Genomic DNA, 16,041 nt, shown 5'->3' with positions numbered 1-16,041 from the left:
CCGCCTCCAGGCCATTCCACACGGGCGCGCTTACGTGCCGCTGCTTTTCATAGGCTCGTGGACACATCAGTTACGAGACGCTCAGAAACTTCCAGCGGATCATCTAGGGCGAACGTGTATTATCTCTTTTACTGTAGGTTATTACAAGTATTTCCTGTGACCATGATTGCGAATAATTATGTTAAGCTGTTTAATATTGTTTTGTTAAATATGAGCTTATATTTCTATTTTTGCGCATTTATTTATTAGTAATGTGAACGAGTAATGTGATGTTGTATAATGTCATGTCTATAAATTTAGCATTTATTTAGCTTGAGTATGACCCAGGTGTGGCCCTTCATAAATATTGATTGTGTATTTATGAAGACTCAAGGAAACCTTTTCACATCCAGCCTTTGTTTTAGTCACTTCGGATTTCTGATACAATGGGCCGTTCTGTTGCAACCTCAAAGTCATCTCTATATATAGGTCCATTGTTGGTTCAAAGGACAGGAAGTCATTTTTTCCAATGGATAAATCTCAGCTGAAGAAGCTGGATTCCGCTTTAGAATATAATTGGAAAATGTATTCTATGGTTGTTATTGTTATGCAGGAGAGGTGGAGAGATGTCAAGACTGAACATGATTAACATTTCAAGCCATTTGACTGAACACAGGTCATTTAAAACCGCTGACACACAGTAAATTGGTGTGCCAAATGCGCTCATGTGTCTGTAGGCCCTCCTCTCATGGTGCCAATTTTGATTTGGGCAATGCGGTGTTTTATTGTCAGCTGGTCCATTCCAACCCAGGTCAGTCCCACTTTATTTATTCTTGTGTGGTTTGTGTTATAATAATCATTTCATATGGTTGGTTATTATTTTAAATAGGTGAGGCTCTCACACAAGGCACAGACCTTTCTATTTTCTTCCCTATTTTGTATGCAACCAAGCTCTTTAAAACTTATTTTATAAATTATATGTTGCACTTGCGGCTGTATAACATATGACAAATATTTAAATAAGTCAAAACTGTCCCTGCCTGAATTTTGTTTGACATCACAGATACTAGTCTCCTGTTTGAGTCTGTAAAAGTGATGCAAAAGTTATTCACCAGTTTGTGACAGCAGCGTCCTCTGCTGTATCGCAGTAAGAATTGCACTTTGTTCCGTTGTACTACACACCCTGTAGTGCAGCAATGTCCCGTGGCCTGGATTTGCTGGATTTTTAGCAATTAAGTGACGAGTAACCAGCAGACCCTGTGGTTCTTCGGGACCGGGGCTGACCACTTCTTTACTGACAGGGAAAGCCTGCCTGTCGAGGTGTGAGGACTGGTTTTTCCTCACACTGAAGTTTTATCATGCATCCAGCGTAAATAATGAATAAATGAAGAAGACAGTGTAATATTTTACAGTTTATTACAGTCCACAATTACAATGTGTAATATAGCGTCGAATACAAGGCATACTATACACCCAGTGCAGGTGCTTGATAACCAATTCCCCCTTTCTCTTTTTAGGAAGTCTTTTTTCAGAACCTCATTGGTATTACTAAAGGGCAAACCTAGATGGGCTGATTAGAGTTGTAATTTATTTTTGATTAAATGCATACTTGTACAAAACCATGACATGAAAATTTCAGCAAAGAGGACAGCACACAAGCGCATTGCTGAAAATATCCATTTCCGATGTGGTCCTTGTGATCGTCTCCTTGCACTTGCACTTCGTAGCGTTTCCACTGGGAGGAGCCATAGAGTCGGATGTAATGAAACGCTGTGTCGTTCAGTCTGAGCGCGCGCAGGGGCTGATATGCAGCAGTTGGGGAAGGGCAGTCCATCGGGGCCAGATGGTCAGGAGGAGAGAAGTGTGGCAGTTCTGCCTCGTGCTTATGCGGAAGGTGAAAGTTTGCCTGCTGTTAGTGATAAATTAAAATTTGCTTAAAGCCATCAATCTTGCATATTCAATCTTGATCAAGCCCTGCATTGCACCATCAACCTCTTGTGAGGCCAGTACCCCTCTCCCTCTCCCTCTCCCTCTCCTGCTCCCTCTCTCTCTCTCTCTCTCTCTCTCTCTCTCTCTCTCTCTCTCTGGTCTCCTGCACACGTTTAAAGAATTGCAGTGCCACAAGGTCAGCAAAACAAAGATGAGGTCACACAGTTAGCCATTATAAAGGCACACGGCTATAAATCTTGCTTCACAGAAAAAACAACATTTTTTATTGAGTTGGGTTGCAGTACGCTGTAGGGGTAACCACCAGGCCCATAATAATGCTCTCTGAAAACGCACATGCTTGTGTCATGCGAGATAATCAATAATACTATTTTACAATATATTTCACCTTTATCATCTTTCTGATAGCCAGAAAGTGCACCCAGTTAAAATATGCCCCCCCCCAACACCAAGGATTGAGTGTTTTATTAAGTAAATGTGACTATGAATAGATTAAAATGAATTAGAATTGGATTAGAATGAATATGACAAATCAGTTTTCAAAAAAAGAGCTTTGAAAGAAGCATGGAAATGTGTGTGAGTGTATGTGTCTGTTTGTGAGTGTGAGTGTGTGTGCGCGTGTTTGTGTGCGTGTGCATGTGTATGTGCGTCTGTGCACGTGTGTGAGTGTGCGCATATGTGTGTGTGCATATCTTTGCGGAGGTCACCTCAGAAAGGACCACATTTAACAGGTTGACTGAAGGAATATCACAGATATAGCCCGGCACAGCCCCATTCCTCTAGTCTACCTCCTGCCTTCAGCAGACATACATTCCCTGTTATCTGAAAGAGATGGATATAATTGTGCCATTGTTCTGCAACACTTTAAATGCCCTCTAGTGGAAAGTGTAAACTCTTTTTGTTTTTATTCACTACTAGGACCTTGGGACAAGGTATTTCTGTTGATATATTGCTACTGTCAAGCAAACAGCTAAATAGAAACTAAAATAAACAATGAAAATACATTTTAAAAAGATGCAAGAAGAATGATAACTCGTGACACAAGCTTTGTATAGTTATATACAGCTTTCTCCCTCTCTCTCTCTCTCTCTCTCTCTCTCTCTCTCTCTCAGTCTCTCTCTTTCACTCCTCAGTTAAAGTTACTATGGAAGCCCACAAGTGAAAGCAAACAGTAGACTTCTCTCAGTGTTAGCCAAACCTCATAGAGGACTGTACCCCCTAAAAAGCAAAAAAAATCTCAATCTCATTTCACACTCAGAAAGAACAACACAGCAGCGTATTTTACGCAACAGAAAAGATAGGCCATGAAAGGTCAGAGGTCATAGCTGGCAGCAGTGGCTGACTACCACTCACCCACAACATAACAGTCACTCAGATGGGGTGGGGGGTGGGGGTCAATTACAAATGGAGGAAAAAGAACTACAGACCTGTTTTCTGGAAATATACACACAGATTAGATTATGGTACAAATCATGGACACTGAGTGAAGTCTGAGTACATATTGAATTGGCTCGTTCAAGTTTTAATATATCCGCTCTTCCTCACCTTCCAGGACAGATCATGTGTGCTGCTAGTGACATTCTGTGAAACATATATACCATAATGCCCCAAACATTCTCTGAGTGAAATAAAGGTTTCTGCAGACTTCCTTCAACCCTGCAGCTCGCAGACATTCGCTTCAATGCAGTTATACAAAGATGGAGGCATGCATTAATCTATTCATCTAAAAGAAAAAAAAAAGAAAATAGTCTTTTCAGGTCAGATTCAGGGTCAGCTTGATATCTTGCTCCATACTGCCTTACTGTACTGTACAAACCCAGAACTACAGATCTGGACTCTGTTCTGAATACCAGCTCACCAAGGTACCATGTACCACATACTATTACATGGTGACTGCCGAACGTTTGAAGCATCCTTTAATGGACTATCACACTATCACACTAAGATGTGGTCGCTTCATAATGTCAATGGACTGAAATGACTACATTTAAAATGAGAGAAAGCCAACTGTAGTGTAAACATTCTGAATGACCAAAGCCATATCTTTCAGATTATGCCGATTAGTCCGGAAAATGCAGAGCATTGTCGGATTGAACGACCTGTTCTCGTCATTATGTTATGTTACGTTATAATTTACATTTTCAGTTTTCTCCCGCCCTCCCGTCTAGCTGCAATGGAGGAGATCATTTTTTTATCGTAATGCTATATACAGTAAAGCTGTGACTGTTTATATACGAATGTGTACACTTATATATAATATATAATGTATGATCAACTGCTTGCTCAAAACAAAGTAAGTTTGTTGTTAGTCTGGTTCATGATAAAGGTGTTCAAATTTATTTTTTTTGCTTTGAACTTTGCTTTTTCTCCAAGCTTGGCATGAAACGTGCACCTCTAAATCTACCTATAAATCACGTATATTCTTTAAATGCTCTCAGGAGACCAGGGATCCGTGGTGTCGGTCGGTAGATGTAAGTCACTCAGGCAGAAAGATTGCTCCGCCTTTAACTCGCGTTTCCACAGTTCTGTCTTCTTTCATTGGCCCGTCCCAGGATCATTTTAATAAAGCCCGCGGAAAAATATTCCAGAACACTGCACTGTGCTGCCGGTCAGCTTTTCCGGTCAGAAATCAGTTGTTATTAGCAATATCTGCAGAAGATTAATGCAGCGACCGTCTGCAGAAAACTAGGTACAGCTCTAGTGTACACAGAATGGGAATACTCCACTCCTTCCTTTACAGATAACCTGGACAAATGATAATGTACAGACCAGAAAAGTACCAGTGACTACAGGGATTTGGAATTAAAAGTAAATATTGTACAATCACACGTGCTGTTAAATATTATAATGAATCACATGGAGTATGCACATTTCAGAGATGGTGTACAGGTTGTTGCGTAGATTATGATTGGCTTACTCTGCCAGCATATATTTCAGTTGTTGATTCCTTGATTTCATGGTATGCAAACGAAAGTAAGTCCTGTGCTTTTGGCGTTTAGTCCGTCGTGTATGCGGAGCTTTAAGACCTAGTTCCTCTGTGGCTTCGCAATCTTCCATTTTCAAGCCAGACGCAGGCATCTTCTCCACCGAGCGTTCAAGAGAAATGTGGCATTCGATTGGAGGTCCTGCAAAACATAACAAAACAAAAAATGAATCAATTATCTACAGATTATTCATGTGTTGTATTCTCCCCATCAGCAAAGAAACAATGCGCTCTCTTCCATACAATGGTATTATGCGTTTGTCTCTACATTTAAATGGCAATGCTACTTCCTACACAACATTATTTGGTAATAGCTGATGCCACCAAACCTAATTTATGAAAGTATAGAAGAAATACCATTTGATAACACTGATTTTTTAATTTTTTTTTTTTAGCTCTTGAGGAAAGCACAGTACCAATAATTTGAATAAAGGCAAATGTCTCCTTTACTCAACTCTGGAAGAGAAACTATTAAATAGGCCTACTGTAGTCTGTGTCATTTTTGCTATTATAGGCTACTAATATAACAGAGAGAACGTACTTTCAAAGGTTTTCAAAGCAGTCTTGGAAACGGACACGTTGCTTTTTTATATGGCACAGACAGGACAATCTATAAAAATATACCTGGAGTAGCCTACTCGCCAATATCCTACCTTGTCTCATCAAAGATGATAAGAAAGATATACAAAACTGGCAGGGAGAACACGTAAAAACATTATGTGTAGGGGAAATAATCTAGATAAATAATATATAAATCATAATTAAACCAACTGCTCCCTCGGCAGGCTTTTTCAAAATGTCAGTTCACGTACCGATGAAGCTCCTAAGTAATCATTTATTAATTATTATCTTGTGTGCTTCCCGCGTGCGTGCTCCCAGTTTATTTAGGCTATATGTCTCGCGTGCATAGCAACAATATTTACCGCTTACGTGGCCTTTGCTACTTTCGTGCGCTTCATCCGTTTCCTCCGCATCAGGGTCACCTGCGGCCGTTTCAACCCCGCGAGGAGCAGCAGAAGTCTGGGCCGGGACTTGGTCAGCCAGCTTCTTAGTAGCGTCCCTTTTGGAAACCTGGTAGAACAGATCGGCATTTCACTTATCGGCGACGCAGACGCCCAGACGTTTATGACGAAAATCAACGTTTTACACAAACGAGGTGTGCGGGAAGCTTTTTGCTCCGTAAGGTCCGTTCATTTTGTGTTGTAGCCTATTGACCGTTGGTATCTCCAGCTGAGTCGCCATTCAGCAGACACCAAAAATATCTCATAAAAAATAAAATACACACTTAAATGAAATTAACTGTGCACACCATATACTTGTAGATATGTTAAATATTTGCACTGTATCAAGATGTTTTTTGATAACAATGTGGCAATCATGCTTATTTTAATGAGACAAAGACAAGAAATTATTTTCTTAAATATTTTCTCTTTAATCAGTTTCCGTTTATGTAGTAATTGTGTAATTGGACATTTTACTGTGCGTGTACACTCTTACGAGTTGATTTAACAGTGAATGTTTTACTGTGTAGCAGCTAAAATGCATGAATTAATTCATTTATTTTCGACACTTTGTAGCATAAAGTGAAAATACTGAAATGTTGGTTATACACTTGTACAAAATCTTTTGTACAAGAGTTAAGAATTGCAATTATCATCACCATTTTAACTAACCAATTGATAACAAGAGAGAAATCTGTAATGGGAACGATTACTATGTTCTTGAAGTTAGATTGGACAGCACTCTCGTAGTTACGATGGCAACTTACAGATAGGAATACTTGAATCACTAAAGATACAAAAAAAATGTTATGCCAAGGTCAAATATCCAGTCTGTCTGATCAAGACAATGTCAATTGTGTTGTTTCTTTTGACTTCATAGAAAACCTTCTTTAGCTTGCTAGATGCCCATAGTAAAATGTTTAGTGTTAATTCAAGCTTTACATACTGCAGTTCATATGAGTTCAGTGTGAATCACAGTATTCTCATGAGCTAATTTAACACGGAACATTTTCCTGTCTGGGTGCATAGGGTGGGGCAGTGGACAACCTGAGAAAACACCAAAAACACCAAACATTTAAACAGACAGACAGACTAACAGAGAGAGGGGGGAGAGAGAGAGAAGGATGGGGGGGGAGAGAGAGAGAGAGAGAGAGAGAGAGAGAGAGTAGAACAAAGTAGTTCAGAGCAAGACTGTTTGAATAAGTAGCTCGCTATGACTGGTAACGACCCTCACCAAAACACCATAACAAAAATTTAGCGTCCTGCGCGGCGGCACCTCCCGGCCCAGCGGTCCCATCCCTGGCCGCTGTAAAGCGCACTGAGCCAGCCCGCCGCGGCCGGTCCACCACTCCCCTTTTATACGCGTCCGCCGCTCTCTCGGTCCAGCGCGGTGCGAGTGCTGAGTGCGACGGAAAATATAAAAAAAACGCTCGCGATTGTTTGACTTTTGCCTGTCGAGCGCGGTCCAACCGAGCCGAGAGAAATCCAGCAACACGTAGACGTGGGAAGGCCTTACGAACTCCATTGTGTGTGGAGCTCAGTGTTGGATATACAAAGGCCGTCTGAAGTTTACAGCCGTGTTTTTTCAGTAACAAAATTATATTAATCCACCGATGAGGAACATCACATCTTCAGAAAGAGCGGGAGTCAGTCTCCTTCCAGTTTTTGGAGCATGATGTCCTGTTCCATGAAACACAGGATTTTGAGAGATGACCATCCTCAATGGAAAGGTTTAGCCTTATGTCTGACTCAGGTTAAAAAAAAGACTACAAGTCTTGATGAATTAATGTAGTCTGGTAAATTATGTTGTTTTTTGGTTTTTTTTGTTTTTTTTAAATACAAAATTGTTTAGCATGTTAATATCCTCTGGGTGCTGTGGCCTCACTCAGCAGTGTGGTTAATAAGCACAAGGGCCTTTCCCCTTCCACGATTCCTCATGCAGAGACATTGGTCCTTAATGATAGGAAAAATCTAATAAACGGAAATACACATAACACACTTAAAAATAAAAAAAGCAGTTGAGTTGTCCTTAATAAAATTAAGCACGTCTTCCCTTTTTGATTGAAGTTCCAGCTAATTAATGCTCATTCCCGTTCATTCACTGCAACAGTTTGCACCCTTCTCAGCCAGTGCCTTCTGAACTGTTCGGCTTAAATGCTGCTTTTGCTTCTGTTCTCTCTCTCCCCCTCTCTCCTGCTCTCTACCCCACTCTCTCTCCTGCTCTCTCTCCCTCTCTCTCTCCATCTCTCTCCCCCGCTCTCTCTCTCTCTTGCTCTTTCCCCCCCTCCCTCTCCCCCACTTTCTCCTGCTATCTCTCTCCCTCTTGCTCTCCCTCTCTCTCCTGCTCTCTCCACCCCCCCCCCCCCCCCACTCTCTCTCCCTCCCTCAGTCACCCCACTTGATTGTGTGTCTGTGCAGATGGGCTTACACCAGCCCATGACCTCTCTTTGACTTCTGGCATGACCTATAGGTAGGCTGCCAAAATTATTGACCCATCACTGAAGTCTCACGAGCATCAAACAATTTAGCTTGGCGATCCCACGTATAGCCAATAGCCCTACAGTAAGAGGAGGAAGCTTAGCGCCTTGAAAAAGTTCCTCTGATCTGTGCATTACATTTTAGGTCCCTGTTGTGTAACAGACATGCTGAGATCTAAAAAAAAACACACAATGCACAAATGTACTGTCTGAATGTCTGAGTATGGTGCAAGTACAATAAACTATACAATAGGTTATTTTATTTTACTGTGACTTTACTTTTTACATTTCATTGACAATATCCTATTTTAGCTTTAAAACATTTTGAACTGAAATGTGCTCTACAAAAAGTGTTTTATTATTATTATTTTTTTAAATTATTATTATTATTGTGGTTTCTGTTGTTATGATAGAAATCATACTAAAATCATGATCATTCAGGCCTAAGTGATACAAGGTTTAGCCGCTTTTATCTCAATTGAGAACAACGATCAGCTCCATCACAGAAAGTAGCGAGTCATTCAATGAAATAGCTTGGAATTCCGCAGTACACTGTACATTCCCTGAAATATCTATACATGGCTTCAAATAAAATATGAAATAATAAAATATATATACAGTATATATTTTTATTTTTCACTTCAAATAACAATATAACACCCAGAGTGTAGCACAGTGGGTAAGGAACTGGGCTTGTAACCAAAAGGTCGTAGGTTCGATTCCCGGGTAGGACACTGCCGTTGTAACCTTGAGCAAGGTACTTAACCGAAATTGCTTCAGTATATATCCAGCTGTATAAATGGATAAAATGTAAAAATGCTATGTAAAAAATAAAAAAATTAAAAAAAAAGTTGTATAAGTCGCTCTGGATAAGAGCGTCTGCTAAATGCCTGTAATGTAATGTAATGTAATAACACCCAAATCTCAGAACTATACTTTCCTCTGTGAGTCCACTTGCTATGTTTGTTAATTCTCATTATACCCGTGATAAATTTAAACCCCTCCCCATTCACTCTAACCCAGTCAGTGCCCCTCACCCACTGCCCACATGCATTCAAACAAACAGCACAAGCCATTATTCAATAACATCTACAGCTTATGGCATGTTAGAAAAGCCAAACATCTGGACTGATAGGAAACTAAGCGTAGCTCTTACCAGTTTACCCCACACATTTGTTAGGTTATCTTCCCAGTGTCCCTCAAGTGGCACATGTATGATCCCGAAGCGTTTCTGCCGTCAGGCTGGAAGGTTCAGCCAGCACAACATTTGCGAAAACAAATCTGCCAAATAATGGGAGGCCATGAACTCACTGGGGTGGGGTGAGAGGGGGAGGGGGAGGGGGGAGGGGGGAGGGGGGTGCTTAAAAGCTGGAACCACTCAGCAATTCTCTCTGGAAATGTGAACACAACATCCAAGAGAACTGGCCAATCAGAGCTCTGAATGACAGCATGCCAGAGACCCAGCCAATCGGTGCATTCTAAATAAGCCTAATGCCAAAAACTGTCAAAGGTACAGGCTATTTATATTTTACCATACTGATTGTAAACAGAGGGAGAAAAATGAAGAAGCCTACAAAACAAGCATATCCCAAATATTGTTTTCCACGTAACTGCAATTCATTCTAGAAGGGAGGACAAATACTGATTTAATACAAACCTTTCATTAGAATTCCATTCATTGTTATGCAGTGTTTAGTTTAAACGGCGTGTTCACATTTGATTTAATATTGATTGCAGTGTTTAAAAAAATGGTGTTCCAAATTTCACCAATGAGACCATTGAAAGGTCTTTTTTCCATTTCATTTGGGGATGTGCTTGCGATTTGTCTGCTGATTTTGGTGTCGTTTGAGCATGCAGTTTTTTGCTCGTTGACTCCAATATAGGCCTCTCAGGGTAATGTAAAAAAAAAAAAAAAAAAAAAAAAAAAAAAAACCCCCAGTTTTACAAAAAAGAAAGAAAAAACAAACACCTGGATGGATTGAGAACACACAATGTAAGTAGAAAAACACGAAATTCACATTTTGGGTAGAATATCCTTTCACAAGAAGTAATTTTGCACTTCCCGTGCAAGACCTCCTTACTTTGTGAGCTCTCAATCACGGTTGATGGCACCACAATGACTGCCTCTCACTCTGCCAAGAGCTTGGGGGTGGTCCTGGATGACCAACTGGACCTCAAGGAGCACATCAAGGCAACATCACGGTCCTGCAGATTCCTTCTGTACAACATCAGAAGGATTCAACCATACCTGACGACGCACTCCACCCAGCTGCTCGTCCAGGCTACGGTGACCTCTCGCCTTGATTACTGCAACTCTCTCCTTGCAAGCCTGCCAGCTTGTGCCATACAGCCACTACAGATGATTCAGAATGCCGCTGCCCGACTCATCTACAACCTCCCCAAATTCTCCCACGTCACTCCTCTGCTGCGATCACTCCACTGGCTACCGGTCGCCGCCAGGATCCGGTTCAAAGCCCTGACTCTTGCCTACACTGCTGCCAACAGGACAGCCCCCATCTACTTGCAGGACATGACTCAATTCTATGTGCCTGCTCGACCACTCCGCTCTGCGGCAGCAGGGCGCCTTGTAACCCCTCCCACCCGCCCAAAGGGATCACAGAGCTTCTCCACCCTAGCCCCCCAGTGGTGGAACGAACTCCCCGTCCCTCTCCGAACCTCCCCCTCACTACCCATCTTCCGCCGTGGCCTGAAGACTCATCTCTTCAGACTATACCTAGACTAACCACCACCACGCTGTATATTTCACTCTTTTAAAAAAATAAAATAAAATAAATAACCCCCCCCCCCCCTTCATGTCACTTGTTACATGTTGCCCCATCCCAGCACTTTTTCGTAATTTGTATTTGTCCTAATACTGTAGCTTATTCTTCTGCCTAGTTTGTTTTGTAGAGGTTAGGTCAGTATAGTGTTCACTGTGTGAACTGTGTTCTTGGCTAGAACTAGCTGTACAAAATAAGTATTGTACCTTACTGAACCTGTGTTTAGCAGTTGTCTAGGACCATGAAATGCACTTTTTGTACGTCGCTTTGGATAAAAGCGTCTGCCAAATGAATGTAATGTAATGTAATGTAATGTAATTTCAGCACGTCAACTTATGTTTTGTCTCGTGTGGTTGCAGAATTAAAATGAAATACCACAAGTACACCACATGCCAAAGACAAGGAGTAGCTCCTCCTGCGTTTACTTGGTAAAAATGACCTCTAGCAGAACAAGTGTATGGTAAGTATCATAGGCTGGTTAAATTCGCAACTCATTCGCGTGGATTATAAGTATATTCCATCGGTAAATTCCAAAAATGAAAAAAACTGACCTGCGTCTTTAAGAAATGGTCTCTCCTCCGGAGCCAGCGGGAGAGTGGGCAAAGCTAAACGCGCACCTTTGCACAGCTTTCGTTTCTTTGTTTGCAAAGAGCGGCTTTTCTGACGGACGCGGATTTGGTCCAAACAGGACACGCGCACAGGGAAAATTACGGTTCCAAATTTGACCAATTGGAAGACTGAGGGGCAGGGAAATACGGGAACCGAGAGGCGGAGAAATTCAACCATTTTCAGAGCTGCTCCGCAGACGAATAAACGAAAGATGTTACGTTAAGTCTAGACACTGGAGTGATCAAAAGCACAATGTTTGTGAGTAGAACTGAATACATTTTTAGCCAGGTAGCCAAACGGCTATACTAACACGAGCAAGAGGTTAATGTAAACGCAGTTTGTTTCTGTTGGTACTGTTGTATTCATTGTTAATTGTCACGCCACGCAAACCACACATATAGCAGATCATATCTAAGTAAGATGATTTGCCCCCTTAGACCTCTACGAAACAATTATATTTTAAATGGATTCAACATCTTAGCTAATTTCCAAATCACGACTGTGCAGCATAGGCTACGAAAATGGTTCCAGTATTTGCTGTTGTAAACGTATCGGTGAGAAACAGTATAATGTTTGCTCGGCGTACTTCACCTGGATTTACCATCCTTTTAAAATGAATGCTTGTCAGCTGTGCGTTACAGGTACAACATGAACGACCTAACACAGCAAAACTCAACGAGAATCTATATAACAAAGCGTGACTGCAATTTAAGGCAAAACTTTTCGCTGTTTATGAATTTAGTGAGGCCCTGCGAAAAACGCAGATGGATGGTGCTACTTTAGTAATTTAGCAAGCTCTTGTGGATTTACATGTTCTCACACTCCCTGATGAATCGTAGTGATGCTTAATAACAGAATGAGTTCACCAGCATCATTTTTACAAAATACAGTGTAGGTAGTTGTGGTCAAATCCTGGTTATCGCGAGCAAGGTGGCAAACTAGTAGCTGTATCAGAGTTGTAAAATTAGCGAACTTGCAACAGCACAGAGCCCCTAGGGGACGTAGAGAGAAATGTATATCTTCAGATATCCGTGTCTCCGGGCGATACAATTAGTGAAATACGAATTTTGTTTCCCCAAATATTCCTTCACAAGAAGATAATTCGTTCCTTCAAGATGTTTGTCTCCATGTGTTCCGTAGGTTTTCAAACAGTGGTAACGGTATTAATTGTAGATGCATTTATTTATAATTCAGTTGATTTGTATACATTTATTTAGGGCAAACATGTTATTTCAGGAACGCAGAACCATTGCTGTTGATGATGAGTACCCAGAAGGAGTCTTCCATTGCCGCTTTGCCCGGTTGGGAGTTGTGGATCTACTGGATCCTGTCCATGGGGTCTCATCTGTACTCCTTTTACCACCTGCACAGATTCTCAAAAGGTAAGCCATCTTTGTCTCTGGTCATTGCACTTTTTAGCTTGAATGTAATGCATGTGAACCGAAATGTGTCATCGATGTTAATTATGATATTAGAATAGATGTGCTAGATCAGTGGTAACCAACCCTGTTCCTGGAGATGTACCGTCCGATGGGTACTCCACTACAACCCTAACAAAGCACACCTCATTCAACAGCTAGAGATCTCGTCAAGCTGCTAATCAATTAGTGTGCCAAATTAGGCTTGAATGATCTGCTGATTTAAATTGTAGTGAGTCTAGATGGACTACCTCTAAGCTCAACCACTGGTAAAACTTCAGCTGCAACCCAGATGTGTGATTTCCGAAGTTATTTTTGTAATTGAAAACCCACCGTTCCAGTTATTCCTGCAGACTCACTCCCATCAGATGTGCAGAAACACTAATGTGTTGTTTGTGCTGATAATGAGTTATTCTTGCTCAGATAAAGTTTCACGACAGAGATTCGCGTTTTGGCCACTGTTGACAGACAGGGAACCGCCTGACTCGTCTCAGGGAGGAGAGGTCGTTCGGCCTGGGATCTGAGGAAGCCTGTCGGTGCGAAAACAAGGTGGCGTGGTGCCTATTAAGGAGCTGAAATAATGCTACTAATAATACCTAGCCTCTGTGGTGCTTTCTGAGGGCACGGACACACTTCACAATGTTGCAGTGAGTTGGGGATGAGTGAGGTACCAGGAGGGTGAAGAAAACTGAATCAGAGTAAGAAAAAGGCAAAGAAAGACGGAAGTATTGTGTGTACAGGGTCGGGGGGGGGGGGGGTGAAAAGAGTGTAAGAGCGGGGGGGGGGGGGGTTAGGTAGAAAAGAGAGTGTAAGTGTGTGTGTGCGTGTGGGGGGGTTTCTCAGGTGTGGGGGGGTTTCTCAGGTGAAGCTAACTGATGAGGTGAGGTTTGAAGCGGTGAGGGATTCAGAGTTTCAGATTGCACAAGTTCCAGAACCTTCTGGAAACCTGAGGGTTAGATTTTGGACAGGTGAGATGGCCACCATTAGAGGACCTGAATGAATGTCTGTTTGGAGGGATGCTGAAGCTCAGTAAGGTTTGGGGGGAGGGGGGGTGTTGGTGAGGGGGTGTGTCTGTCAGTAGGTGGATGCAGTGTGTGATGGGGGGTCAGTGGGGATCCCTCAGGACAGAAGTGAAGCTCAGTAAGGTTTGGGGGGAGGGGGGGTGTTGGTGAGGGGGTCTGTCTGTCAGTAGGTGGATGCAGTGTGTGATGGGGGGTCAGTGAGGATCCCTCAGGACAGGAGTGAAGCTCAGTAAGGTTGGGGGCGAGGGGGGTGTTTGGTGAGGGGGTCTGTCTGTCAGTAGGTGAATGCAGTGTGTGATGGGGGGTCAGTGGGGATCCCTCAGGACAGGAGTGAAGCTCAGTAAGGTTGGGGGCGAGGGGGGTGTTGGTGAGGGGGTGTGTCTGTCAGTAGGTGAATGCAGTGTGTGATGGGGGGTCAGTGGGGATCCCTCAGGACAGGAGTGAAGTGGTTCAGGCTGAATCATTTGGGGCTTTTTTTAGTGAACTCAGAGCAGAAACCGTAGAGGAACTATTTTATTTTCAATAAACCCAATGTCTGAATGGAAAAAAATAAATAACAACTCCCCTGCCAACCAACATCAGGAAAGAAGTCTGCTAACCCTGTCAACGTGCTTCTCAAATCACAATTTAAGACCTGATAGCAGCTTGAACATAAGGCAAATAATTTAACAGAAAAATAGTAATTGGACAAGGCAGTCCAATAAATCTGTAATATCCATAAACCTCCCATGCTGGATTTACGTTCCCGCTGCCAGGGATGCATCCATAAGCATATTTACTTTTCTGAAAAGTCTGGCCGCTGATGGATTTGTAACGTGATGGCTTGATACAGGCTGATGCAGGATGTAGATCATAGTGACTCATTCTATGAAATCCAATGAATTAATTTACTGGCAAACATCAGTGTGAACACATCAATCACATCAGTGAGAGCACATCAATCACATCAGTGTGAATGCATCGATCGCATCAGCGTGAACACATCAGTCGCTTCATTGTGAACACATCAATCACATCAGTGTGAACACATCAATCAAATCAGTGTGAAAACATCAATCGCATCAGTGTGAACACATCAATCGCATCAGTGTGAACACATCAATCACATCACATCATCTCTCGCATCGCAGGGCCTCATTTGGACCCCGCAGATCTAGTTGCTTTTTTGTTCTGCACTTAGCTGCTGTTTTTGTCTGAAATGAAACATTTTCCTGCTGAAAGGTTTTGATGAAGAAAAGAAGAGAGATTATGTCAAGCGGTAAAATTAAATTGTGATCGAGACAGACGCTCCACGCATCTGTCACACACGCCCCTTGCCTAAGCGGGACTTACTTTCACGTGAGTGTTAACTCACTAACGCTAAATCCAAATGTATTAAAAAAACAAATAAACAAGCAAGCAGTGCCATGCTGTTGCTGTTTACCTCCAGCAGGGGGAGCTGTGGCATCGTTGCTTGCAGCACTGGTGTCTGAGGGTGTGTCGGTGGTGCTGCAGTAAGTTTCCACTCCACTGCACCATGCAGGAAGGCTTTCTGTTTGGGGGGATGAGGGGACTGTCTCGGGAAGGAAGAGAGGGCGTGGCGGAGCCTGGGGGTGCGGGTGTGTGGGTGGGTGGGGGGGGCGGGGGGGGGGGGGTCAGCTGACACTGCAATGCAGAGCAGCGGGATCGTTCAGGGCGAATCTGCAGACACACAGAGGGATTCCCCGACGGCTGTCAGCTCAGGCCCCGTCTCTGACTGCACAGCCTGGCTGCCGCCCTCTCTCTCTCTGTCTCTCTCTCACTCCCTCTGTCTCTCTCTCTCTCACTCCCTCTGTCTCTCTCTGTC

The 16,041-nt window shown here is 42.6% G+C and overlaps 1 protein-coding gene and 1 long non-coding RNA gene across 4 annotated transcripts in view; one reads left to right on the top strand and one right to left on the bottom strand.

The window, feature by feature from the left end:
- Positions 1 to 3,427: 3,427 nt before the first annotated feature.
- Positions 3,428 to 11,842, bottom strand: LOC118218137. Of its 3 annotated transcripts, none has more exons than XR_004763374.1 (4): positions 11,719 to 11,786; positions 9,544 to 9,668; positions 5,833 to 5,980; positions 3,428 to 5,051 (listed from the first exon to the last, which is right to left on the bottom strand). It is a non-coding gene; the product is annotated as an uncharacterized LOC118218137 (long non-coding RNA). The 3 variants fall into 3 exon arrangements; XR_004763375.1 differs by lacking the exon at positions 11,719 to 11,786 and adding an exon at positions 10,469 to 10,487; XR_004763376.1 differs by lacking the exon at positions 9,544 to 9,668 and having other exon boundaries at positions 4,113 to 5,051; positions 11,719 to 11,842.
- A 24-nt stretch (positions 11,843 to 11,866) lies between these two features.
- The window catches only part of hhat (hedgehog acyltransferase), a 74,691-nt gene continuing 70,516 nt past the window's right edge, over positions 11,867 to 16,041 (top strand). The window contains exons 1-2 of the mRNA XM_035400561.1: positions 11,867 to 12,034; positions 13,013 to 13,158. Of these exons, the coding sequence (XP_035256452.1) occupies positions 13,035 to 13,158 (124 nt within the window). The 5' untranslated portion in view covers positions 11,867 to 12,034; positions 13,013 to 13,034. The remainder of the gene's footprint in view (positions 12,035 to 13,012; positions 13,159 to 16,041) is intronic.

The sequence above is a fragment of the Anguilla anguilla genome, chromosome 18 (assembly GCF_013347855.1).
Source record: "Anguilla anguilla isolate fAngAng1 chromosome 18, fAngAng1.pri, whole genome shotgun sequence".
In the NCBI taxonomy this organism is placed as follows: domain Eukaryota; kingdom Metazoa; phylum Chordata; class Actinopteri; order Anguilliformes; family Anguillidae; genus Anguilla; species Anguilla anguilla.
The sequence above is the reverse complement of the archived record's forward strand: the minus strand, read 5'-3'. Positions and strand labels throughout refer to the sequence as shown.